The 26523-nt window shown below is 44.8% G+C and overlaps 1 protein-coding gene across 1 annotated transcript; it reads left to right on the top strand.

Annotated features, from left to right (window-relative positions):
* Positions 1-1432: 1432 nt before the first annotated feature.
* Positions 1433-23546, top strand: ufl1 (UFM1-specific ligase 1). Its single transcript, XM_015976207.2, has 19 exons — positions 1433-1647; positions 1773-1918; positions 2005-2033; positions 2143-2240; positions 3866-3980; positions 4100-4230; positions 4494-4552; positions 4623-4769; positions 6957-7132; positions 7472-7651; positions 7717-7843; positions 7948-8070; positions 8142-8262; positions 10033-10199; positions 14576-14706; positions 14783-14863; positions 15344-15429; positions 15495-15675; positions 23208-23546. Exons 1-19 carry the CDS (start codon positions 1571-1573, stop codon positions 23394-23396), a joined length of 2364 nt encoding a protein of 787 aa, XP_015831693.1. The 5' UTR covers positions 1433-1570; the 3' UTR covers positions 23397-23546.
* The last annotated feature ends 2977 nt before the right edge of the window (positions 23547-26523 follow it).

The raw sequence follows: 26523 nt of genomic DNA, 5'->3' as shown, positions 1-26523 counted from the left end.
CAGATGAGCTGCAGGTGTGTGGGGAGAGAACCAGGTGAAGGCAATAACCAATCAGGGAGGAGGAGCAGGAAGGAGCAGGTGAGGACACCGGACCTGACTGGAGAAGAACACACACACACACACTAAGCTGGGGAAGGACACACACACACACACCGAGCTGGGGACAAAGAGGATGGAGCTACAACTGGAGGGGCTGGGGATGACCTGAAAGGCTACAAACAGAAGGCACATAAATAAGACGCAGACAAAGGACACATGAGGGCGCTAAGAGACACAAAAGGGGAATCTAAAGAGGGATGGAGGACATCAGGAGACACATGGGGAAAGATGCAGACACAGACCATGACAAAAACAGCTGTATTTTCAAAACTACAAGACAGTTTAAACCTGGGCTAGATTATTCTGCACTACTAGCAGAACAATTAAAACCAACTCTGAGATGTGTGAAAGCTTTACATAAAAGGTTATTTAATACATTTTTATGCATGTTGACCAGATTTCATACAACTGTCATTTTTTTCTTTATTGCCTGTTCTTGCATAATTAAACTTTTTGTTATTTACTTCCAATCCAATCCAATTTCATTTACATAGCACATTTAAAAACAGCACGTCAGCTGACCAAAGTACTGCACAGAGTTAAACCTAAAAAGCCATTCAAATTCACATACATACACATTAAAGCACAGATAAAAACTGTCATAAAATAGAAACACCTAAAATCAAAACAAAAGTTTAAAACAGTCAATAAAAACAGAAGACAGTCACAGCATAAAAGACTGATCATTGACCAAAAGCTTAATTAAAGAAATGTGTATTCAGGTTGGATTTAAACTGTGCCAGTGAAGAAGCCTGGCATACCACCAGAGGGAGTGCGTTCCAGAGTCTGGGAGCAGCAAAGGTGAACGCACGCTCCCCACGAGCGTTATACTTCATTGTAAGGACTTTGAGCAGCAGATGATCAGCAGACCTTGGTGGAATCTACTACAGGTTTGAGAACAGCGGGTGTTGTAGTCTTTGCACAGGACCAGTTCCAGTGTGGACCAGATACAAAAATATATAATAATAATAATAATAATAATAATAATAATAATAATAATAATAATAATAATAATAACACATGAATCTGGATTGTTTTTATTTCACAAATAAGAAAAAGGTTTCACAAATAGCAAACTATTTTTTGTGCAATCTGATATTAGTCTAGAATAGTTTAATACAGGTATGAAGAGTGAAAGGTGTTGCTGGGAGTTATTGCCCTTTAGCCATTTCCCGAATCGGAAGCTCACTTCAGTCTCGTAATCTGGACTGGATACCAGACGGGATCGTTTAAATGTTTTCCTACATATTTGTCAGTGACAACGCTGCCGTGCCTCTGAAACACAGTAGGCGTTTAAATAAACGAGTTTGAGACGGAAATGAGAAGTTTGGCCCTGTCGGCTCTCCGTCTGACGTCACTTTGTGTTGACGTGTGGTTTGGAGCTTAGCTAGCTGCTAGTTAGCCCACTCCAATGAGAAAAGGCGGCTCTGCGAGCTGGTTCTCCTGCAGGTAGAGTCATTCGGTGGAAACGATGGCGGCTGACTGGGAGGAGATTCGGCGGCTCGCTGCGGACTTCCAGAGGGCTCAGTTTGCGGACACCGTGCAGAGGTTAGTGCAGTTAGCGCCAGAGCTAGCACGAGCTAACTATTTGTTTGTCAAACTAAACTACAGTAGCAGCTGCGCGCGAGAGAATGAGAACAGAAAGCGGTGAGTTGTGTTTGACATCTCTACAGGCTGTCCGAGAGGAACTGCATTGAGATCATCACCAAGCTGGTGGAGGACAAGAAGCTGGATGTGGTGTTCACTCTGGACGGGAAGGAGTTCGTCACCCCGGCTCAGATCAGCAGGGAAATCCGGGATGAGCTCTACGTCCATGGAGGTGTGATTAAAATGGTCAACATCCAGATATCTGAGTAAAGGAGCATTTGTGGTGAAGATAACACATGCTGTTGTTTTGTTTTATAGGCAGAATCAACATTGTGGAGCTCCAGCAGGTGAGTATACTCAGCCAGGCCCATCCGAACAAGCCAGGATGACGATGATTTGAGTTTATAACTTTATTCTGGTGTCTGATAAAGTCTACCTGGAAAATTTTCATTTCAGATCATCAACGTGGACTGGGTTCATGTTGAAAACAAAGCGAGTGACATTGCAAAGTCAGATAGAGGAGCTCAGCTGGTTCTGGGTCAGCTGATCGATGAGTGAGTATTAGGGTTTCTCTCTCTGGAGTTTACTGGAATAGAGTCAGGAGCTGCTGTTTCTGGGGTAGAGACGAGCTTCGTCACCGTGATCCTTCTGTGGAGAAGATCAGTAGATCTCTGAAGTTCTCCAGTCAGAGTAACTCAGACACATCCATGTTAAAGAAACCACAATCCTATTCCGTCATTATAGTCGCCTAATATTTGTAGGGGTTTTTTTTTTGGCTAGATTTGCATATTTTTGTCCAGGAGCGGACAACACACTTCACCTGCCTGTGCTGGTGGTGGTCAGAGGCTGAATGAAGATAAGACTGAGATCCTCATCTGTGCCCCAGACAAGCTGGTTCCCAAAGTCAGAGACTCTCTTGGTCAGCTTGCTTCTCACACCAAACCTTCCGTCAGGAATCTTGGCGTGACCTTTGACCCAGCTCTCACCCTGGATTCTCATGTCAGTTCTCTTGTTGGCTCTTCCTTCTTCCATCTCAGGAACGTTGCTAAGCTGAGTCCCATTCTGTCCCGCTCTGAACTTGAGACAGTTCTCCACACCTTCATCTCCTCACGCTTAGACTACTGTAACGCTCTTTTCACGTGTCTGAGCAGAACCTCCCTGAACCGTCTACAGGTGGTTCAGAACGCCTGTGCTCGGCTTCTGACCAAGTCCTCCAAACACACCCACATCACCCCGCTTCTCCTCCAGCTTCACTGGCTGCCAGTCAACTTCAGGGTTCATTTCAAGGTCCTGGTTCTGGTCTATAGGGCCTTACATGGACAAGCACCATCTTACATTGGTGATCTTCTTAGTCCCTACACCCCCAGCAGGTCCCTGAGGTCCAGTGATCAAAGCCTACTGGTTGTGCAGCACCAGGCTAAAGGTCAAAGGTGACAGATCATCTGCTGCTGTGGCCCCCAGACTCTGGACCTCTCTCCCCCTGAGCCTGAGATCAGTGGACTCAGTGGTCTCCTTTAAAAAGCAGCTGAAGACTCACTTGTTCAAGCTGGCTTTTGTATGACCTTCTTCACCTCTCTCTCTTTATTCTGCTCTCCCCACCTATTCCACCTTCCTCAGGATCCACTGATTTCCCTCTTCCCTGTTCACTCTCTCTCTTAACATTTTTTAATCACAGTTGTCTATTTTTTGCTCATTTTAAATATATTTTAAACATTTTCTAAATATTTTTTTAATATTTTTACATTTTTTGTTTTTGTGAAGCGCCTCGTGATTTTTATCTCGAGAGGCGCTATAGAAATGATATTTTCTTCTTCTTCTTCTTCACCCCCCTACCCCCAAAGGCAGCTGTGGCCGTGATGTCATTCACCACCAGCATGAATGAATAATCAGTTCTCTGTGAAGCACTTTGGGTCTGGTCCAGAAATAATAATAATAATAAATTAGCTTTATATAGCACTGTATAAGTCTCCCAAAGCACTTTCCATTATTCACACACACACACACACACACACACACACACACACACACACACACACACACACACACACACACACACACACACACCACACACACACATAATAGGTAGAGTGACTTGTGTGTGTGTGTGTGTGTGTGTGTGTGTGTGTGTGTGTGTGTGTGTGTGTGTGTGTGTGTGTGTGTGTGTGTGTGCGCGCTGCAGCTCGTACCTGGAACACCTGGCAGAGGAGGTGAATGACAAGTTACAAGAGGCGGGGTTGATCAGTATAGCAGAACTGTGTAAAAGCTACGACCTCCCGGGTGATTTCCTCACCGAGGTGAGTCTGTCTCCTTGGCGACCGATGCCTCCTCCTCGACTCACACTTGAGCCTCGGTGGATTTCTTCAGGCTCGGCGGCTTCACTCATTAGAAACGAGTGTTTCCTCTCATGTTGCAGGAGCTGTCCAAACGTCTGGGGAAGCTCATCCAGGGGGAAATGGACCAGTACAACCGAGGTGTCATCTTCACTCCAGCGTTTGTGGCCCGTCACAAAGCCAGAATACGAGGCCTTTTCAGTGCAATCACAAGGTAAACACTGGAATCATACGTGCTCTTCATGCAGAGACCCGTGCCAGGTGGGGGTGGGGCTGCAGGTTGAAAACAACGTTTTATTTATTTACCAGTTCAAGTTGCGGTGAGACAAACCAGGCCATTTAAGGCTACTGGTTTATGCTTGGATGCACAGATAAGATGCATAATAATGATCAAATATTAGTTAGACTTTGTAAATTCATGAGGTCAAACAGAAAACTGGTCTGGGATCAGAGCTGCTGTCTGCTTCTGTTCTGTAGGCCCACACCCATCAGCACCATGATTGGAGCCTTTGGATTTCAGGAGCATCTTCTGTACTGTAAGGAGAGACTTGATCTTCTGTTCTGTAGTGAGTGGGTCACCGTGGAAATGATGCTTTCATGTCTCAGCGGTTCTGGAGGAGTTGGTGATCTCTGGACGTCTCAAAGGAAGTGTGGTAGGAGGCCGACAGGACAAAGCCGTGTACATCCCTGATATCTACGCCAGAACACAGAACTCCTGGGTGGACTCCTTCCTCCAGCAAAATGGATATTTAGGTCCAGTTTCATCATTTATATCTGAATCTTCTGTTGCAGTAATATCACCTGACTTATTTAATGTAACTAATGTAGTTACTAGACTAAGGGCAGCGGTGAGTCCAGGTACCGTGTGAAACAAAGATAGAAGAAGAAGAAAAGATCATTTCTATAGCGCCTCTCAAGATAAAAATCACGAGGCGCTTCACAAAAACAAAAAATGTAAAAATATTAAAAAGCATTTAGAAAATGTTGAAAAATATATTTAAAATGAGCAAAAACAGACAATTGGGATTAAAAACTGTTAAGAAAGAGAGAGTGAACAGGAAAGAGGGAAACCAGTGGATCCTGAGGAAGGTGGAATAGGTGGGGAGAGCAGAATAAAGAGAGAGAGGTGAAGAAGGTCATACAAAAGCCAGCTTGAACAAGTGAGTCTTCAGCTGCTTTTTAAAGGAGACCACTGAGTCCACTGATCTCAGGCTCAGGGGGAGAGAGGTCCAGAGTCTGGGGGCCACAGCAGCAGATGATCTGTCACCTTTGACCTTTAGCCTGGTGCTGCACAACCAGTAGGCTTTGGTCACTGGACCTCAGGGACCTGCTGGGGGTGTAGGGACTAACCCCCAAATTCCACTACCTCCGCTCCGGTCCGCTCGCTTCCGAACTCAATGTTTACTGGTACCCGCTCTACAACGGCTCCGCTCCGGTGCGGAGACCTGAGGTGCGCAAATAGGCATGCGCGGGATTTTCGAGATCTTGCGATACAGTCCGAGCAATAAACGTGGAAGTTAGATCCAAACACCCGTTGTGTGGGAGAAGCATCGGCATGAACTGTTTAATCTGCCCATCATTTGTGTTGAGAGATCAGCAGTGTTTGGATCAACAAAGTGTGACTACTTTGATAGTGGAAACTGTATTTATGGCTTACTTTTGTGCATTTAAACTTCAGCCGCCACTGATAGTTGTTAAAAGTTGTTAAACCTGTGCAGATGAAACAAAAAACGCCTTTTGTTTATCGATCTATTGTGAAATAACGGAAGTTGTGCTTGCTCCTTTTCCTGTTGGGCCGTTGTGATTTCTGTCCATTTACTGCGGAGGTGCTCCGGCGTCCGGCGAAAATAGGATCGATTCTATTTTTGCCGGACGCCGGAACAGAGGGCAGCGCACGGCGCCGCACTGCCGGAGCACGGCCGCAGTAGTGGAATTGCTCTGATTGACTACAACGGGACCGATTTTGCTCCGGCGTTCGTGTCGGAGCGGAGGTAGTGGAATTTGGGGGTAAGAAGATCACCAATGTAAGATGGTGCTTGTCCATGTAAGGCCCTATAGACCAGAACCAGGATCTTGAAATGAACCCTGAAGTTGACTGGCAGCCAGTGAAGCTGGAGGAGAAGCGGGGTGATGTGGGTGTGTTTGGAGGACTTGGTCAGAAGCCGAGCACAGGCGTTCTGAACCACCTGTAGACGGTTCAGGGAGGTTCTGCTCAGACACGTGAAAAGAGAGTTACAGTAGTCTAAGCGTGAGGAGATGAAGGTGTGGAGAACTGTCTCAAGTTCAGAGCGGGACAGAATGGGACTCAGCTTAGCAACGTTCCTGAGATGGAAGAAGGAAGAGCCAACAAGAGAACTGACACGAGAATCCAGGGTGAGAGCTGGGTCAAAGGTCACGCCAAGATTCCTGACAGAGGGTTTGGTGTGGGAAGCAAGCTGACCAAGAGAGTCTCTGACTTTGGGAACCAGCTTGTCTGGGGCACAGATGAGGATCTCAGTCTTATCTTCATTCAGCTGTAGAAAGCTCCCACCATCCAGGCTTTGATAGAGTCTAAGCAGGTGTGTAACAGCTGCAGCTTAGACATCTCATGGGGCTGATGAACATCCAGAACCTGTGTTTGAGGGAGCTGTTCCTGGTCTGGAGACTTCTGTGTCCAGGGTGTGAGGGACATGGGTCCTGGGGTATGAAGTCCTGCTGAATACATCCTTTTACAGCATAGACAACGTGCAATTATGGGAATGAAACCAAAACAAACGATCCCTCATCTATATTTCAACTTTAATCTTAGAAGTGGTTTACAGAAGACAGTCATGTCCCCACGGTGTCCCGGTAACTGATCAGGACCTGTCCAGTCTGGTTTCTGATGACTACCCCCCCCCCCCCCCCGATAGCTGACCCATGCTTAGTGAACTCTAGGTGATGCTCTTCTCTCTCTTACAGAGTTCGATGCCTTGCTCAGGCTCGGGATCCCGGACCCGTCGGGCTACATTAGGAAGCGTTTCAAGTCCAGTAAGCTGTTGTTTCTCAGAGCAGCCTGTGTGGGTCAGGCTCTGGTGGACCAGGTGGAGGCCTCTGTGGAGGAAGCTGTCAGCTCTGCCACATGGACAGACCTTCAGGTTATTACAGAAACAACACTTGACCTGTCAGCTGCTCAGCAGCTGAACTGAAACATCTCGACCCGAGCGTGGAGCCAGAAACCAGACAGGTCCTAGATGAGGTTACCACAGCAGCTTTTAGAATCATCTGATCAGCTGATACAACATGTCTGTCTGTATGAAATGTGTAACAAGAACTCACGCCAGAGAAATGTTAACCTTGCTGCTATTGGCTAATTTGAGATCCTTGCGTTAACGACCAGGGGTCTCACTAATGAAACCTGTCTGGAGCAGAAGCAGATCTGGGTGCGACTGGTTTAGGTCTGTCTGCTTCTCCTTGTTTGTTGTTGTGGCTTTTAGCCGATCCTGCCCAGCTGCCTGTCTGTGGAGGACACGGGGATGCTCATCAGCCAGGCCATAAGAAACACGAGTACCCAGTCTTCAGCCAGACTGCTCGGGGGGGCCGTGGTTGTCAGTGAGAAGTTCATCAGTAGCTGTCTGACGTTGTTTGACGAGGCCCTGCAGCAGAAAGCACAAACGGTACTGCAGCGTCCCGTCATCTGTCTGAAAAAGGTTCCTTTAGATCTACAGCTTGTGCTTCTCAGGAGGTGAAAAACAATCCCGTGTTTCTGGTCACCGAAGAGGATCTGAAGCAGGCGTCCATCCTGACGGAGAGCTCGGCTCCCTCCAAGAAGGAGAAAAGAGAAGCCGAGCGCAGGAAGAAGGCTGCAGGTGCGTTTGTCCGCAGACAGAGGTAGCTCCTCGTCACAGCAGCACCCAGACGCCTGAGCGGTCTGCGGGAGGGCTTTCGGTCATGTCTGTGACTCGTCTGACAGAGGGCAGTGGCAGCAAGGCAGGAGGAGGAGGAAGCAACGCCAGAGAGATTCGCATCCGTAAAACCAAGAAGAAAGGGAGAAGGGAGGAGGACAGCGATGAGGACTATGTACCCTCACAGCAAAGTACCTCCCACTCTTATGGGCGCTAACGGAAGGATCTGGTGAGACTACTTTAGTTGTGTTTTACTTTGCAGGTCGTAGCAAACAGGCTGAAAGCCCTTTCATGACCCAGGAGGAGATAGCCTGTGTTCTAGAGAAGAGACTCGGTGACTGTCCTGAGGAGGTCCTCTCTGAGCTGGCAGAACATTTACTCAGGTAACTCCTGACTAGGGCTGCAACAAACGATTATTTGGATAATCGATTAATCGGATGGGGTCTCGACACGATTAATCGATTAATCGGATTACATAGGGACATTTTTAAAAACTGCTAGGGAAACATTATTTCTCTCCTTCCTTCACTTTATTAAACACAACATTATTAGAAAACAGTTCAATAGCAGAAAAACAACATGCCATCACCTAAATTGTCTTATAAGGTGTATAGACAGAGACCCTAAGCTACATCTATCTGTGACCTAAAATGCTTGGTCCAAGTTAAACAGCTTAAAGAGCAAGTCACCTCCTACCAGAGTCTAACTCCACTCCCACTTCATGTTTGAAAAATGCAACACATGCTGTTGCCTGGCAGACCGAGGGGGCGGAGCTGCCTAACCCTAACCCTAACCCTACACACACACAGGCTCACGACAGCATTGTGACATCATAATGTACTAGTTTACATCATAGCATACCTCTTAGCCAATAGCGGTGGCAGATTTAAATTAAAATACAGTGCAGAGTTTTTACCTGACAACGGCACAACACTGCCAGTTTTAGGCAGAATATTTAAATTTTAACTAAGATGCACTGAAGTGCCAAATTATTGACGACACGTGTCTGCAGCACGATTAGACACTCGTTTATTTAGCTTATCAGCAAAAAAGTTTATTTGGGGGTGACTTGCTCTTTAAGGGCAATTCTCATCTGTTTTGTTTGATCTCATCTGTAGACATTTATTATAATTGGGGATGTCAAACAACTAATTTTTTAATGTAATTAAACATAGGCTGTGAATTAATCAAAATTAATCACTATTTCCAAAAATGACTGAAAAAATACCAAATAAAACAAAAATAAATGAATGCCATCCTCCTTGTGATGATGCCCTGGGCAACTGCCATAAAGTCACATCAAGAGATGCTGCTGATCATTCCAATGATCCCAAATAGACTCACATTAGGCCACATGAAAGCAACTGAACCCAAAAATATATTAACCAGTATATAACTGCACTCTCACACAACACGCCTGCAGCAACAGTTAGGACTCCTCCCTCCCTTTTAAAAGCGTTTTCGCTTCTGAGGACATTGTGGTTGTAAAGCCACATGTTAGTAGTCTGGCCCCGGTGTGATCAACCAGTTTCTGCGGGAATGTGACGGCGGAACCGGTTCGCAGCGGCGCGAGTTGTTCCCCCCACCCCCCCGCCTATCTAATAGCGTCGCGCTTACGATTTTATAGACTTTTTTTAACGAGCTTAGAACATGTCTAGCCTGTGTAATAATCAGGGGCTTGGGTGAATCACTTTTGAAAAGTTTTTAACTTACCCGGACACCGAGCTCTCTCCTTCCTCGCTGATGATTCTGACATGCTTGCGTTTAAGATGCTGCATCATCACTGCAGCACTCCAATGCCATGCTAAGTCTGACCTACAAACGTTGCAGGTAACGAATGTCTTCGCCTGATTTAACTGAAAATGCTCCCAAACTTTAGAAGTTTTTACTTTTTTTTGGGTCTCGCTGCTTCTGCCATGTTCCTCTTTCCAAACACCTGCCGGCTCTGCGGTCTGCGCGCAACGGCGGGCGGGAGGGGAGGGGGCTTTTGGAAGAGTTGTGCAACACAACGAATCGATGACGCAATTCGTTGCCAACGCTTTTAGTAATCGATTTTCATCGAATTTATCGATTCGTTGTTGCAGCCCTACTCCTGACCTTCCGGTTCTCCGTTTCCACAGGACACCATTAACACACACTTCCTGTCTCTGCAGACCTCTAACCAAGAACTACCAGGAGGTGCTGAGGACAGTGTTCATGTCCTCCAGCAGCTCAGCATCAGGGGCCAGTAAGAAAAAGAGCATGAAGGACCTGCAGGAGGAGATCACCAACCTCTACAACAACATCCGCCTGTTTGAGAAAGGAACCAAGTTCTTCTCTGGTAAATCACGTGGACTCTGTCCTCAACTCCACACGGCTGCGTTTCCGTTTCCGGAGATTCAGGATAGATTTACAGGAACCTCCCAACGTGCCTCCACCTGACCGGGCCGGCCATTTTCAGGAACCCTCCAAGTCCATTCTCAGGGGAAGGTACTGTAAATAGTCCTGTGTGGTAGCTGGGCAGAACCTCTGGTTAACTCACGCTGATTGGTTGTAACTCAGTAGGAAATGACATCAGCAGACGGTGTCCAAAACAACCGGTAAAATTAGAGGTGCTGGTGAAGCAGAATGGAAGCAAGAGAAGAAACCGCCCCGATCGTGTCTAAACTCTAACTCCGACACCGGAAAACACGGCGGAGTTCCCCCACAGACTTCATTAACGGAGCTTTGTTGACTCAGAGCGCTGTAAAAAACGGCACTTCTTCTGGTCATTGAACGCAGCTGCTTTCATCCTCTGATTGGAATAAATTATGATACACTTGGATAGAGTAAATGCTTTTAATTTTATTAATGATACTGTGAACGCTTTTTGGCGCTGATCAGTGACATCACTCACTGCCAAAGCAGTTGCGTTAGGCTGACGTGTGCAAAGTTCTAAAAGGGCAGGAGCCGCATTCATCAAGCTTGCTTACGCACAAAACGGGGTCTGAAAACTGCGTAAGCAACTTTCCACGCAAACTTTTGGATTTATGAAAGAAAACGTAGCAGAAAAATGTTCACAACTTTAAGGTGACTAAGGACCTGGCTTACACACATGCTGGACATGGAGAGCGCCTGCAGTGCTGCTGCTGAGAAGGATAAAGTTATGAAATCCTGCAGCGTTATCACTTGTACCGCTTCGTTTTCACACAGAACAAGACCTCCCACACGCACACACACACATACACACACACACAGAATACGAAATGCAGAATATCAGCAGGGGGACAGATTGAGACAGAACATCATGCGTGTGTGACGGTGTGTGTCCTGTCACTGTGACCCAATTGATCATGCACCTTGGCTACTTGTACAGGGGAGATCTCCGTTTGGCTGACTTGTTAGTGCGCTTGACTTTCACCTGGGAGTCTGGGGATCAAATCCCAATTGGACCATTTTTTTTATATCCGCCACAGATCTCTCTGAAGAACCCAGCATTGACGGCTTCAGCATCGCTGTGCCACTCCGTGGATTTTCTCTTATTTGTTTTGCAAAAGCACTTCCTTTCATTTCTCCACCTCACCCACAGGTACCTCAACTTCTGCTTGTGTGAAATAGCACTTCCTTGATCTTCCTTGATCTACGGTCGCCATGTCATTGGCGGAGCGCTGCAACAAGCTGGCTTATGTACATGCATGAGGTCCACAAGGCACTTTGCATTGACCATTTATGGCAGTAAGTGGGCGTGGCGAGGGCGGGATGTGACTAAAATGCAGCTGAGAAACATTCTCGTTAGTCTCTGATTTATGAAGCGGAGATTGCGTGCAGCTGTGCGTACTCCATGTTTGATAGATCACTAACCTGCTTGGCGTAAGTACATATTTTTGCTGAGCTTAAGTACGGTTTTAGTAAGGATTCTACGCCATGTTCGATAAATGAGAGGCCTGGTGAGAGGACTGGGACATCCTATCTTCTGGTCAATTTCCCCATCCCAGGAACTACCTGGGAGTTCCGGTAATTGCTGGGTTTCACATGATGCATCTACAGTGTGGACACACCTTCTCCTTCAATGTGTTGTCTTTATTTTCATGGCCATTTACATTGGGAGATTCTCACTGAAGGCATCAAAACTATGAATGAACCCATGAGGAGTTATGTACTTAACCAGAAAAGGTGAAGTAACTGAAAACATGCTTTATATTAAGTTTTCTTCTAAAGAGCCACCCTTTGCTCTGATTACTGCTTTACACACTCCTGGCATTCTCTTGATGAGCTTAGCAAGGTAGTCACCTGAAATGGTTTTCCAACAGTCTTGAAGGAGTTCCCAGAGGTGTTTAGCACTTGTTGGCCCCTTTGTAAATGGTCATGGTCATGAAGATAATGAAAACACATTGAATGAGAAGTTGTGTCCAAACTTCTGGCCTGTACTGTACATCCCAATGCACATGGGGGTCCGCACAAAACCCTGTTTGGTGACTGGGCGTTAAAATGCTGAAGTCTTATGTGGTCTACGGTTATTACAATCACTAATGGGGACAAAGACAAACATATTTTTAGTCCGCCACCAATGACTTATTTAAAAACACGTACTGAAAGAGGACGGCAGAAGTGGATCAGTGATCTACGACTTAAAACAGGAGCTGAAACGGACGATGCTGGAGATTACTGAGTGTTTTATTAAACTGTTGCTTAGAAACGGCCAGAAAAACCACAGCTTAACAGTTTTCACGTGTCCTCACCGCAAATAGCTTTCAGAGTGCCAATGCTGTTCATTGAGCTCCACTGGCTACCGCTAGCAGCACGCATCAAATTCAAAATGCTAACACTAGCATACAAAGTCCGAGATGGTACGGCTCCCATCTACCTGAATCCTCTTGCAAAGGCTTACGTCTCGGCCCGGCCGCTCCGGTCATCACAGGATTGTCGGCTAGCAGTGCCTACACCACGCTCAGGACCATCCAGACTCTTCTCATGCATCGTTCCACAAATGTGGAATGACCTTCCAAGCACTACCAGAACAGGAGCTTCCTTTTCGATTTTCAAGAAACTCCTGAAGACCCTGCTCTTCAGAGAGCATCTTCTAAACTAGCACCTCCCTGCAACCACCCCCCCTCTACTGTCCACTCCTTGTTCCCTCCTCTCCATGATTGATGTCAAGTTGTTGTTGTTGTTGTTGTTAGCCTCAAGGGCAACATGCCGATTATCACTTGTAAGTCGCTTTGGACAAAAGCGTCTGCTAAACACATAAACATGAACATGTTTTTAGCAGTAAGCTTAGTGTAGTGATGTGGCGTTTATACCTTTTTAAAACCAAACAAACCAACCAGCTATTTGGACTTAAAAAGGCATAAAAAGTTAGTTATAAGTAGATCCTAGCTTCATGGTCTCACTGAACTCCTCCCATACCCGAGTTTTTGCCTCTGTGACCACCCGAGCCGCATTCTGCTCGGACTGCCAGTATCCATCAGCTGCCTCTGGAGTCCCACAGGCCAAAAAGACACCCAATAGGACTCTTTCTTCAGCTTGACAGCACCCCTAACTGCCGGTGTCCACCAGCGGGTTCAGGGGGTGCCACCACAACAGGCACCGACAACCCTGCGGCGGCAGCTCCGGTCAGCTGCTTAAACAATAGAAGCACGGAACGTGGCCCACTCGGACTCACTGTCCCGTTTCCCTCGGGACGTGTTCGAAGTTCTGTCGGAGGTAGGAAGTGAAGCTCCTTCTGAAGCTTGGTTTATGCTTGACGCATTCACTTTCCGCTTGGTGATGCAGCTCGTGGATGGAACGCGCTTCACAACTCGCAGCGTTTATGGTTCGTGCGGCTTGTCTCTGCGGTGAGCCAATATTCTCCCAAACTGTAGGGGGCAGCATGGAGCTCTACGGCATGCATCCAACACTACACCATAGTAGAAGTAAAAATGACTGTTTACAACATGGCATTCCAGCATTTTTTAACAGCGTCCTCGTCTTTTCCGTCAGTGCGAGCTATTTCTCTCCAAGAATTATTAACAACATGTTGATCACGGTGATCTCTGAGAGCTGAATCATACAAATGTCTGTATTTACGAACCTCTGCCATACTAGTTCTTGCCAGTCCGCCATGTTTTTCCGCGTCCGACCGTCCGCCTGACAAGACAATTTCCTAGGTGCGCGGTGTGGAAATTTTGGGCCGTGCGGAGGCGCGGTGGAGGGGCGTGGACCACGCGGAAAAGTTGCGTCATTTTAACAACCACGCCGCGTGGTTGTTAAAATGACGCAACTTTTCCGCGCGGAGTCGTGCGCACCTCGCGGACGCGTCAAGCATAAACCAACCTTGACAGGAGGATGTAGATCCTACCTACTCATTGTTAGCATTAGCGATAGCATTATTATCATGAGTTAATGAATTAAAATGGCACTACTTACTCGAGCAAAAACAAGACGATCGTCATTTAAAGCTTCTCCGGACCAATAAAAGGTGACCCAACCTGACACAAAGCAGCTGCAGACTTCCAGACCTGGAAAAGGCTTTCGTTTGGTTTGCAGTGTGATACGAGGAAGGCAGCACGAGGTAGTTTGTTGCTGATCGCTTCAGCGCTGGGTAAATCCTCCACAGTGTATGATAAGCACGACTTTTAAAACTATAGCGGTCATAACCTAAAAGGTGATTTATTTTTTTGGAAGTCAGTGATCCACCTAATGCTGTCAGAAGGTTGTGGTGCAGTCACACACTCATTTGTCTTTACTCAACATGTGCAGATGAGACCCAGGTCCACATCACCAAGCACATCCTGAAGACCGTGTGCACAGATATGACCAACATTCTGGTGAACTTCCTGGCTGCAGACCTGATGATGTCGGTGGAGAATCCCTGCACCATCACCAACGAGGTTCCTGATTCTCCTGCTGGGAGACATGAACACATCTGTGGAGGTACACTGGTCTAACTGGTTTAACATGTTTCAGGTCAGAGTGAAGATCTTGGGGAAACTGTCAGAGGAGACCAAAGGACCTCTCTTGAAGCTGCACAACTCTCTGAGTGGAAAAGTAAGCCGGCTTTCCTGCTGCTGGACTTTTTTCTCCAGAATGGGTTGGGTGGGTGGGCGGGGCTATTGCTTCCTCTGGCAATTAATATTATTACTGCTAATAAATTAAAAATATCATTGAATCGTGTCCTCGTTCACTCAAGGCTCATAAGTTCTAACTAGGATTAATCATGTCTAGAAATCAGGTGTGTGTGTGTGTGTGTGTGTGTGTGTGTGTGTGTGTGTGTGTGTGTGTGTGTGTGTGTGTGTGTGTGTGTGTGTGTGTGTGTGTGTGTGTGTGTGTGTGTGTGTGTGTGTGTGTGTGTGTGTGTGAGACAGGAATCTTTCTCTGATATTTCTGTCTAAGTAGAATTTTTTTCTGTTCCGCTTTCTTTCTTTCAACATGTTAGAATAAATATCATTTATTATAAATCTCCTCTCCTTTTTAAACCACTGAGGTTTACTGGTAAAACTAAAACACCCTCCTTGTTTTTGATTCTAGACCCTGGAAGACTTCCTCTTCAACCTGGAAACGTGTGCTGAGGTCTGCAGCTTCATGCTTAAAAAGGGGGACAAGAAAAAGGAGAGGTAACGATGCAGCTCTCTGCTGATGCATCTACAGAAGCCTGTTCTCATGTGTGTGTGTGTTCCAGACAGGCACAGTTCCTGCACCGCCAGGCTCTGACTGAACAGCTGAAGGAGACCGAGGATCCAGCTCTGGTCCTCCACCTCACCAGCGTGCTGCTCTTCCAGGCCAGCACCCACTGCATGCTGCATGCTCCGGGCCGCTGTGTTCCTCAGATCATCGGCACGCTCACGGGCAAAATACCCACTGTGCGTCTTTCTCACACTCACACACACACACACACACTTGTATTTAAATGCTTGTGTGGACCTCCATTGACTTCCATTCATTTTAGTGACTAAAACCAAGTTTTAGGGTGCGTAGCATTGTGTGAACCAGCGAAATGTCCACCCAGTACAGGTTAAAGTTATCATGTCCACTTAAACACATACCATACCGTATTTATTTATTGAGCACATTTAAAATGGCGTGTCAGCTGAACTAAGTGCTTGAACACTGAGGGCGAATGTAAAAGGGACAGAAGAGCAGTAATCCTATTTTAAAGTGAGCCCTCACAATCAGAATACTCCACAGGCTGATAAACATGAAATCAAGTAGGCAGCCCACATTGCTAGAACATCAACATTTGGTTGCAACAACAGGATTAGAGCAAAAAGTGTTAAAAACAGTAAAAGAAAATAAATACAATTCGAGGACAAAGTCTGCTAGTTAACAATTTCCCATCCGAAAGCCATTCTGAAGAGGTGTGACTTAAAGGAGCTCTCTGGAGTTTTCTACTTTCAGAACTTATGTATGGTTTTTCAGAAATCCATAACATCCCGGGTACACCAGAGGGTTCAGCCTCTTCTGTGGATCTTGGCCCTTTATGGGAGGAAAGTTGTAACTAATCTTGGTGTAAACAGTGATTCAGCGCAGAAATTTGAGGCACAAATTAGCAGTTTTTTTCATCTGACTAGGATAAGCCCCTGCTATCTAGAGTACCTACAGGCTGTTATTCATGGCTTTGTCCTGTCCAGACTCGACTACTTGTGCCTTGTATGCTGGTCTGAGTCAGGGCACGGGTACACACCTCCAGCTTGTTCAAAACTCAGCTGCTAGGTTTTTGACAAGCACTTGATGTCGGGAACATATCACTCTGGTGCTGGCAGAACCTCACTGACATCTGGTTCTTAAGTGATAAAAGCTGTTTAGAACCAGTATTTTTGAGTGGCCCTCAAGAGACATTGGGCATGTCTCCAGTACCAGAACTCCAGTGCTGCACACAGACAGCTGGTGTGATCAGCTCTGGAAAGCGTTGATCACAATTTGCAGATCACGTTTATTTTTCACGGAGATCGGCCGCGGATTCCTCTTCCGGTCGGCATTCTGGGAATCGAGATAAAAAACTTTGAACGATTCTGGGAAAAACTAACAGTTGGAACCGGTTCCAATCGATGCTCGATGCCCAACCCTAACAACAACCCTAAACACTGCTAAACACCCACCAAGGCATTCATGCAGAGGAACAAGTAGAACGTTCTCGAATGGCCATCTCATTCCCCAGACCTGAAATGTATTGAAAATCTGTGGTGTGAGTTAACCAGAGCTGTCCATGTTCAGAAGCCATCAAACCTGAATGAACTAGAGATGTTTTATAAAGACAGATAGTCCAAAATACCTTCATTCAGAATTCAGGCTGTTGTGGATTTTATCAATATGTTTATCAATAACCCATTTCCTATAGTAGAGATGAGACAATGAACAGACAAGTCATACAGTTATAACTGTGGCATGATGCACGAGGCAAAATGCCCAAACATCCGTGTGTGTGTGTGTGTGGGAAGTCAAGAATGTGTGTGTTTGATTGAGTCCATGATCAAAAATTAATAAATATTAATGTTTCCATAACATTCCTTCCTGTTTATCCGAATAGGATAACCAAACAAAAGGAAGCAACAAAACAAAACCAAGTAAGGAAAATAAAAATAAGTCAAATAATGAGGAATATTATCCACTTCCATAACTAGTCACCATTATCTATGAAAGCTACATCAATCACGTCTCAAGGCAAAAAATGATAAGCATCAAAACAAGAAAAATAATAAGTAAGTAATAAACACTACGATCAGATATGAAAGCTTCAGAATCAACACGATGAAGTGCGAACACGGCATGAGGTGCTGCAATCATTTGTCTATTGCGTATCGTAATTTCAATCTTGTTAACTTGTCCAAAGAATCATTCCATACAAAGTGTAATACAAAAATCAGCAAAATAATAAGAACTAATAAGGTAATAAAACGATAAGGCAAACACAACTGACAATAATATCTTACAGCGGTTCACAGAGAGAAGAGAATAGAATCGGCTAAGTCAATACAATTATAACCTTAAAAGCTATTTCATACATATTGAAACAAATTTACTGTCATGCACAATTCTACAATCTTATGGCAGTTCCTGTAAGGAGATTGGGAAGGGTTCGCAAAACCATATAATACACAGAAAACATCTGTACAGTGTATTGAAACATCAGGTGACTTTAGATTAAAGCTCCGAGTTGCAGACGAATCTGTGAAGGAGGAAAAATGAAGGTGTAATATTAATTTACGCAGCTCTAACTATGGCAGAGCTGAGGCAAGCCAGGCGTTCTTCATCAAGGGCGTGTCCATGGACTGAGAGTCCCGGTTGGAGAATAGGTTTGAAAGTCAGAGTCCTCTTCCTTTGATCAGGATGTTTCAGTCTTACGTTGATAAGTGTCTTGAAGTCCAGGTCCGGAACGTAATAACGTAGTTCGGAACATGTTCAACTTCTCAATAGGAAGACTTCAGGGTCCTTCCATGGTGTGTTGAGGCGGTTGTTCAATTGTCAGGGAGCTGATCTTGTCCCCGAAAAGGTCCTACAGGTCCTTGACCGTGAAACCAGTCTGGAGATTTGGGTGCAGGTGCTTGAGGTAGTTGATCCTTTCCCTGCGTCTCTTCTTCGCTGTTTCCTGTTGTAGTTGCGTCCAGGGGGTCTTCAGCCGAGGTGGATGCAGGTTACGTTGTCATGTAGGTGTGTGGTCAGGGAGGAGCCCCAATCCGTTGTTTCAGTTCCAGTTCTAGTACCCCCTCAAATGCTGCTGTCTCAGTTTTTCCATCAGGTGCTGAGAGGCGGCCCAAGTGCAGGGCCATGAGTGCAACCACCAACATCAACGATGTGGTGAACCCAGCAAGCTAGAAGCAGATCTTTCTTATCTTATCTTGATCTTATCTTCACCGGTTTGAGAGATGGCACCCTAGTGGTGGCCCACCCCTTTGTAGCCGGACTTCGTTGCCGCGCTAAAGCGGTTGGTTGGTAAGCTTGCAGTGGGATAGATGAATCCAAAATGGCCTCTCAGCAATCTCCACAGCAGTGGGAGTGATGAGGAGTACTTCGAATGGACCTCTGGCTGCCCCATCTGTTTCGCATCAGCACCTTCATCAAACCCCAATTTCCTGGTTTCATCACCTGTGGCGAAAAAGCACAAGAAAATTCTGGGAGATCACTGTTGATTTTGAATCGTTTTCAGCAACAATCCTTGTCATCTAATATTTAAGGTATTTCCATCCAGGCAGTGTAATAATGTGAGGAAATCTTTATCAGCCTTCCCTCCTCTTGAGGCATGAGGCAACTCAGGGCTCACCAGAAACAAAACATAAACTAAAGGGTCCGATGCGGGCAAGTACTGCGCCAACCTGATGTAAAAATAGGACCTCACATAACATATGAAAAGCACCCCCATCCCAAGGAACTTACAATTACGAGTTCAAGCCATCAAGGGGCAAAGTCGTGTAACACAGTGTGCGTAAAACAACAAAACAACCCAAAACAAACCAACAACTAACAAAAAGCCATTATCCGTGTAAAGAAAATAGAAAATGACTACAACAGTTATTCACATAACCTAGGAGTAACAAGAGAAATTGTAAGAAAAGAACAGTAGCAAAAATTACGCCTTGGTGAGCTTCTTCGGAAGGGGAAGACTGAAATGGGAGGCAACCTGCCGCAGATCGGCTTTGCAGCAACTCTCCAGAAGCCGGCGCGAAGGAGCCGCCACAAATGCGTGCAGGTCAAAGGTTGCCATGCTCCTCCTCTAAGGGATACAAACACACAGTTAATATTTTTACACACACCTAATGTGTCGGGAAAGATGGTAATATATAGATATATCCCGGACGAGCCCCTAGATTATTACGTCCCCGGCTCTAGGAGAGATGAGGAGGGGAGTAATAAAAGTGGTGTGTGGATTTAATAATAAAGAAAGTGCTGTGTCGCTTAAAAAAACAGAATCTTTATTACAAAACGAATATATACAAAGAACCTAAAACCAAATACTATATACACAAAACAAAAGGAGCTATATTTAAAAGGGTGATAACGAAAAGCGCCAACCCAGAAGGGGATGGGGAGGAAACAGAGAATAATATATATATATATATATATATATATATATATATATATATATATATAAATTTCCAAAGGGGAGATCCTAAACTCTAAGTCCAAATGCCGGTCCGAAGTCAAATGACCAAATAGTCAAATCCAAAATCCAAATCCAAAAACCAAGAGCACCAAAGTCTAAATATAACGAGTTTTACCAAAAGAGCGAACGAGGAGAAGAGAATAGCCCAAACTGTTCCCAGTCTGCACTATCCTTGATCTTCTCACTGACTTAGAGCAAGAAAGCAGCTTTTAACAGCTGCCAAGTGATTTCAGTAATTGGTAACAGCTGGTTACCAGGAGACAGGCGAGGCAAAGGCCTCTGGGGCCGTCTTGTGGCCGAAAAGGGGCACGGCACGTAACAATTACATAGACAGTTAACTTAGAAACGAGATAAATTGGCTAACACAAGGTAGAGGTATTTACATAACTTCCATACTGTTAATAACTAGTAGATAACTAGATTCTGCAAACATGCAGTTAGTTTAACATCCTCCTATAGAAGTAACTGATCACAAATCAATGCTACTGAAGTACATGAACACTAAATCAAGGTGTAGGTAACTTCAGTCATAAACGGGGAGATTTGTTTAGAAGATTCATTTGTTAGGAAAGTTTCAAGGTTATAAATGGACTTGGCCCATGGTTCGAGTAATAGTCTTGTCCTTTAAGATGTCTAATGTCATATGAGAACAACATATTGTAAAAGAAAATAACCCATGGAAACTTAAAAACCCATATATCTACAATAGATAGTGTTTTTGAAGATATTGGATAATCTCTAATGATATTGATTTAATGATAGTATTTAAGAATCTGCTTGAGGGAGCGAACCAAGTCATTCATAGATGATAATTTAAGAGGGCACAATCAGCACTCTCTGGTGCAGTGTGGATCGGGTGGCAGATCGAGGCGGGAGCCTTGGCGGTCCGATCCCCGGACAAGGAAACTGGTTATTGGGACATGGAACGTCGCCTCGCTGGTGGGGAAGGAGCAGGAGCTTGTGGCAGAGGTTGAGCGGTACCGGCTAGATATAGTCGGACTCACCTCGACACATAGCATTGGCTCTGGAACCCAAGTCCTTGAGAGGGGTTGGACACTCCTTTGCTGGAGTTGCTCCAGGTGACTGGCGGAGGGCTGGGGTTGGCTTTTTGTTAGCCCCAAGACTCTCTGCCTGTGTGTTGGGGTTTACCCCGGGGGACGAGAGGGTAGCTTCCCTGCGCCTTCGGGTCGGGGAACGGGTCCTGACTGTGCTTATGCCCCAAATTTCAGTTCAGATTACCCACCCCTTTTTGGAGTCCCTGGGACGAGTGCTAGATAGTGCTCCATCAGGGGACTCCATTGTCCTGCTGGGGGCTACATTGGTCATGTGGGCAATGACAGCATGACCTGGAAGGGTGTGATTGGAAGGAACGGCCCGCCTGATCTGAGCTTGAGTGGTGTTTCGTTATTGGACTTCTGTGCAAGCCGCAGTTTGGCCATAACGAACACCATGTTCGAACATAAGGATGCCCATCGGTACACTTGGTACCAGGGCAGCCTAGGTCACAGGTCGACATACTGAAATTAGAAAATGTCACAAAAGGTATGAAAATAAAAAGGGAAAGCAAGAAAGCTAATCAGAAATGTGAAGTGTGTATTAATGGAAAGTTTGCACAAAGTAGAAATACAAATCTAGACGAGAAGGCTAAAGAAGTGCACATTCACCTGGCTGGGCCGATAGAGCCAGCAGGTAAAGATGGATTCAGATTTGCTGTTGTATTCACAGATGACTATTCAGGAGCCATGTTCACTTATTTTCCTAAGGCTAAGAGTGATACTGTTAAACAGGGTATCCGCGGGTCCTTAAAAAGTCTTAAATTGGCTTTTCCAAATTTAAGGCCTTAAAAATCCTTAAAAATGACAAATAATCCTTAAATAGTTTCCAAAGGTCTTAAATTACCAAAGACCCAATAAACAAGATTCTTTTATTTCTATAAAATTTTCGTGAATTTCTAGTTAGTGTTCAGCATTTTTTGTGTATGGTGTTGGCGTAAGCGACACATGCAGTTGGTTGTGAAAGGGGACTATTTTTAGATGAGCACATTAGCTGGTTAAGCTAGTGGGAGCTTACGCCATGGGGAAGTGCAAGTTTAATGGTAACGGGATGGCTAATCCCACGTTCGCGACGTGGTTAGCACCGTTTCCAGGCAATAGCTGGAAATTATAGCTTAAATTTAATTTTAAAAATAGCTTAAATTTGGTCAAAGTGGCCTTAAAAAGTCTTAAATTTGGCTCCCTTAAACCTGCAGATACCCTGGTTAAAGCTACTGAGAGATTCATTGCTGATGTTGCCCCTTATGGAAAAATCAAATGCATAAGATCCGATAATGGGACAGAATTTACATCTTCGGTGTTTCAATCACTGCTCAGCAAGAATGCCATCAGACATGAAACCTCAGCTCCTTACTCACCCCATCAGAATGGGACTGCAGAAAGAGCATGGAGGGCCTTGTTTGAGATGGCAAGATGCATGCTGCGCCAACAGAATCTGTGGGATGTTGTGAAGAGAAAGTTGAGATACACAAGACCCAACACTCTGGATGAGCTTAAGGCCGCTATAGAAGCATCCTGGGCCTCCATAACACCTCAGCAGTGCCACAGGCTGATTGCCTCCATGCCACGCCGCACTGAAGCAGTCATTTCTGCAAAAGGATTCCCGACCAAGTACTGAGTGCATAACTGAACATAATTATTTGAAGGTTGAGTTTTTTTGTATTAAAAACACTTTTCTTTTATTGGTCGGATGAAATATGCTAATTATTTGAGATAGGAATGTTGGGTTTTCATGAGCTGTACGCCAAAATCATCAATATTAGAAACAATAAAAGGCTTGAACTACTTCAGTTGTGTGTAATGAATCTAATATATGAAAGTCTAATGTTTATCAGTACATTACAGACAATAATGAACTTTATCACAATATGCTAATTTTTAGAAGGACCTGTATACCAAGTAGTGATGCTTTGGCAACATTGTGATTTCTTAGTAGATATTCTATTTAGTGAGGGTACTGTCACTGAACTTCTAACAGCTTTCTGCTCTACAGCATGTCCTTCTGAAACTAAATATTTTCATTTATCCAAGGACTTTTTCCTCGGCTAGATAAGAAAATGTGGACTCCCTCCCAAAGCAATCTTATATCTTCAAACATAACCAGTGTGTGCGTAAACATCAGGCTCCGCCTCCGGTTAGAGATGGCACAAGTCGTAATAGGTGTGTGTGTATGTTTGTGTTTCTGCAAATGCTTGACTGGATTGTTGTTTTTAAACTCCGCATGTGTTGGTGTGTGTTTGTCCAGGAGCAGCAGCACCTTCTGTCAGCCTACCAGAGCCTAGTGGTGAAGCAACTCGTGAGTCAGAGTCAGGACCGGAAGGAGGAGCAGGACCAGGAGGAGGCCCAGGGCATCCGCGCACAGCTCAGGACCATGACCCCCCAGGTGAAGGACCTGGTACTCTCCCAGAAGAAGGCATCTGTCTCTGAAGACTGAATGATTAAAACAGGAGGAGGAACTATACAGACGCTCGGTGGATAGTTTTACGATCTTATTGCTGCTCAGTCACTTACTAATCCTGCAGTTTGTTAAAAATTCATGTCAATTTAATAAAGCTGCTGTGTGGGCTAGAAGTTCTGACCTGAACCAGTCTGGATTTCTGTTCAATACTCTGTGCACTTCCATTATTATTATTATGGTAACGTACCAAAGGGGTCAATTTTTATGCGGCATAACGTTTTATACGTGCCAGAAACTGCAAAGTCAGGGCTGCACCAGCTGGAGGATCCAGACGCAGAAATCAACCTCTGCCCACTTATTGTTCCTCAACGCAGACGTAAATAATCTGTCCCAAGGTCTGACGCAGGAGCCAGAGTGCTGAATTCCTCATTAGCTACTGGAAGGTCCTACAGGGTTTTATAAGTAAAATAATCACATGTGATGAATGAACACGATGTTTAAATCAAATGTTTGAATAATCTGCATTTAAATCAACGAGTTTGAAATGAATATTGTTCTTACAATGATCCATTTATATCACAAATCAGCGTGTGTTTGATTTAACAAGCTAATCATTGTTTACACTTATAAACATTACAATAAGATGCATGCTAAGGTCAATATTCACCTCACATTAGTGTTTTGATCATTCTCAAAGTTAAAAACCTTTTGTTTCTGAAGGAGGGCGTGGATTTCTGAGGTAAATACTCAGAAACGTTAAATTCTGATTTGCCAAACTTGGCCAAAAATCATAACACGGTGGTTTCATAAAACAAGGATTACTTCCCGAGTAATTTAGTTTCCAGCTGACTCCCGATTCGGCCAGATTGGGAAAGAAGCCTCTTTTGAAACCATCTCCTTTGACCTCCAGTCAAACCTCTGCAACGCTGCAGCTGATGCCAGACAACCGGCTCTTCTAAGAGCCAAGCAAACATCCACCTTAGACGCAAATAAGCATTCCAGCTTTCAGCCTTCACCTTGAGGGATCGCAGACTGGACGGGTCTTATTGGAACTGTCCACCGGCAGTGACCATCGAACCCCCTGGATCGAACGAGAACCTCCACACCAAGGGTGCGTAGACTTGGCACGACAGATTGCGTCTGATGCCGTTTTTATTAAACAACTCTAGAACCAAACAAGTTCTTGTACACCCAGAGTTCACAATTTCCCTCAGGTTGCTACAACATCTAGCTTCCATCACACCACCTCACATCCACCACACCACATCTCATTATTCGTATCTTGTCATGCATCATTAGTTAATATTCATTTTATAAACTATGTACTGACTGTCTTAATACAAAGTGTGTTTATGGTCCCTAGAGAAGTAAACAACCCTAGAATCTTATTAAACATTCACAGATCAATCAGGTTGATATTCAATATTTATATGGAAAACAGTGGTGTGAAAAACTGCCTCCTTCCTGATTTCTTATTCTTTTGCATGCTTGTCACACAAAATGTTTCTGATCATCAAACACATTTAACCGTTAGTCAAAGATAACACAAGTAAACAAAATGCAGTTTAGAAATGATGTTTTTTATTATTTAGGGAGAGAACAAAGTCCAAACCCACATTGCCCTGTGTGAAACAGTAATTGCTCCCTGAACCTAATAACTGGTTGGGCCTCCCTTAGCAGCAATAGCTGCAATCAAGCGTTTGCGATAACGAGTCTTTTACAGCGCTCTGGAGGAATTTTGGTCCACTCATCTTTGCAGAATTGTTGTAATTCAGCTTTATTTGAGGGTTTTCTTGCATGAACCGCCTTTTTAAGGTCATGCCATAGCATCTCAACAGGATTCAGGTCAGGACTTTGACTAGGCCACTCCAAAGTCTTCATTTTGTTGTTCTTCAGCCATTCAGAGGTGGATTTGCTGGTGTGTTTTGGGTCATTGTCCTGCTGCAGCGCCCAAGATGGCTTCAGCTTTAGTTGACGAACAGATGGTCGGACGTTCTCCTTCAGGATGTTTTGGTAGACGGTAGAATTCATGGTTCCATTTATCACAGCAAGCCTTCCAGTTCCTGAAGCAGCAAAACAACCCCAGATCATCACACTACCACCACCATGTTTTACTGTTGGTATGATGCTCTTTGTCTGAAATGCTGTGTTACTTCTACGCCAGATGTAACGGGACATTTGCCTTCCAAAAAGTTCAACTTTTGTCTCATCAGTCCACGAAGTGTTTTCCCCAAAGTCTTGGCAATCACTGAGATATTTCTTAGCAAAATTTAGACGAGCCCTAATGTTCTTTTTGCTTAACACTGGTTTGTGTCTTGGAAATCTGCCATGCAGGCCATTTTTGCCCAGTCTCTTTCTGATGATGGAGTCGTGAACTTTGACCTTAATTGAGGCAAGTGAGGCTGCAGTTCTTTAGAAGTTGTCCTGGGGTCTTCTGTGACCTCTCGGATGAGTTGTCTCTGCGCTCTTGGGGTAATTTTGGTCGGCCGCCCTCTCCTGGGAAGGTGCACCACTGTTCCATGTTGTTGCCATTTGTGGATAATGGCTCTCACTGTGGTTCGCTGGAGTCCCAAAGCTTTAGAAAAGGCTTTATAACCTTTACCAGACTCATAGATCTCAATGACTTTTGTTCTCATTTGTTCTTGAATTTATTTGGATCTTGGCATGATGTCTAGCTTTTGAGGTGCTTTTGGTCTACTTCTCTGTGTCAGGCAGCTCATATTTAAGTGATTTCTTGATTGAAACAGGTGTGGCAGTAATCAGGCTTGGGGGTGGCTACAGAAATTGAACTCAGGTGTGAAACACCACAGGTGGGTTATTTTTTAACAAGGGGAGCAATTACTTTTTCACACAGGGCAATGCAGGTTTGGATTTTGTTCTCTCCCTAAATAATAAAAACCATCACTTCAAAACTGCATTTTGTTTACTTGTGTTATCTTTGACTAACGGTTAAATGTGTTTGATGATCAGAAACATTTTGTGTGACAAACATGCAAAAGAATAAGAAATCAGGAAGGGGGCAGATAGTTTTTCACACCCCTGTATTCCATCTTAAAGCCCCAGTGTGTGATATTTTCACCAGTTTACTATCATCCTGTGTTTCCAGTTCACAAACTTGTCCTTTTTCACTAATATTTCTCACCAGCATCAATTCTAAACATTC

The sequence above is a fragment of the Nothobranchius furzeri genome, chromosome 3 (assembly GCF_043380555.1).
Source record: "Nothobranchius furzeri strain GRZ-AD chromosome 3, NfurGRZ-RIMD1, whole genome shotgun sequence".
NCBI lineage: Eukaryota > Metazoa > Chordata > Actinopteri > Cyprinodontiformes > Nothobranchiidae > Nothobranchius > Nothobranchius furzeri.
The sequence above is the reverse complement of the archived record's forward strand: the minus strand, read 5'-3'. Positions and strand labels throughout refer to the sequence as shown.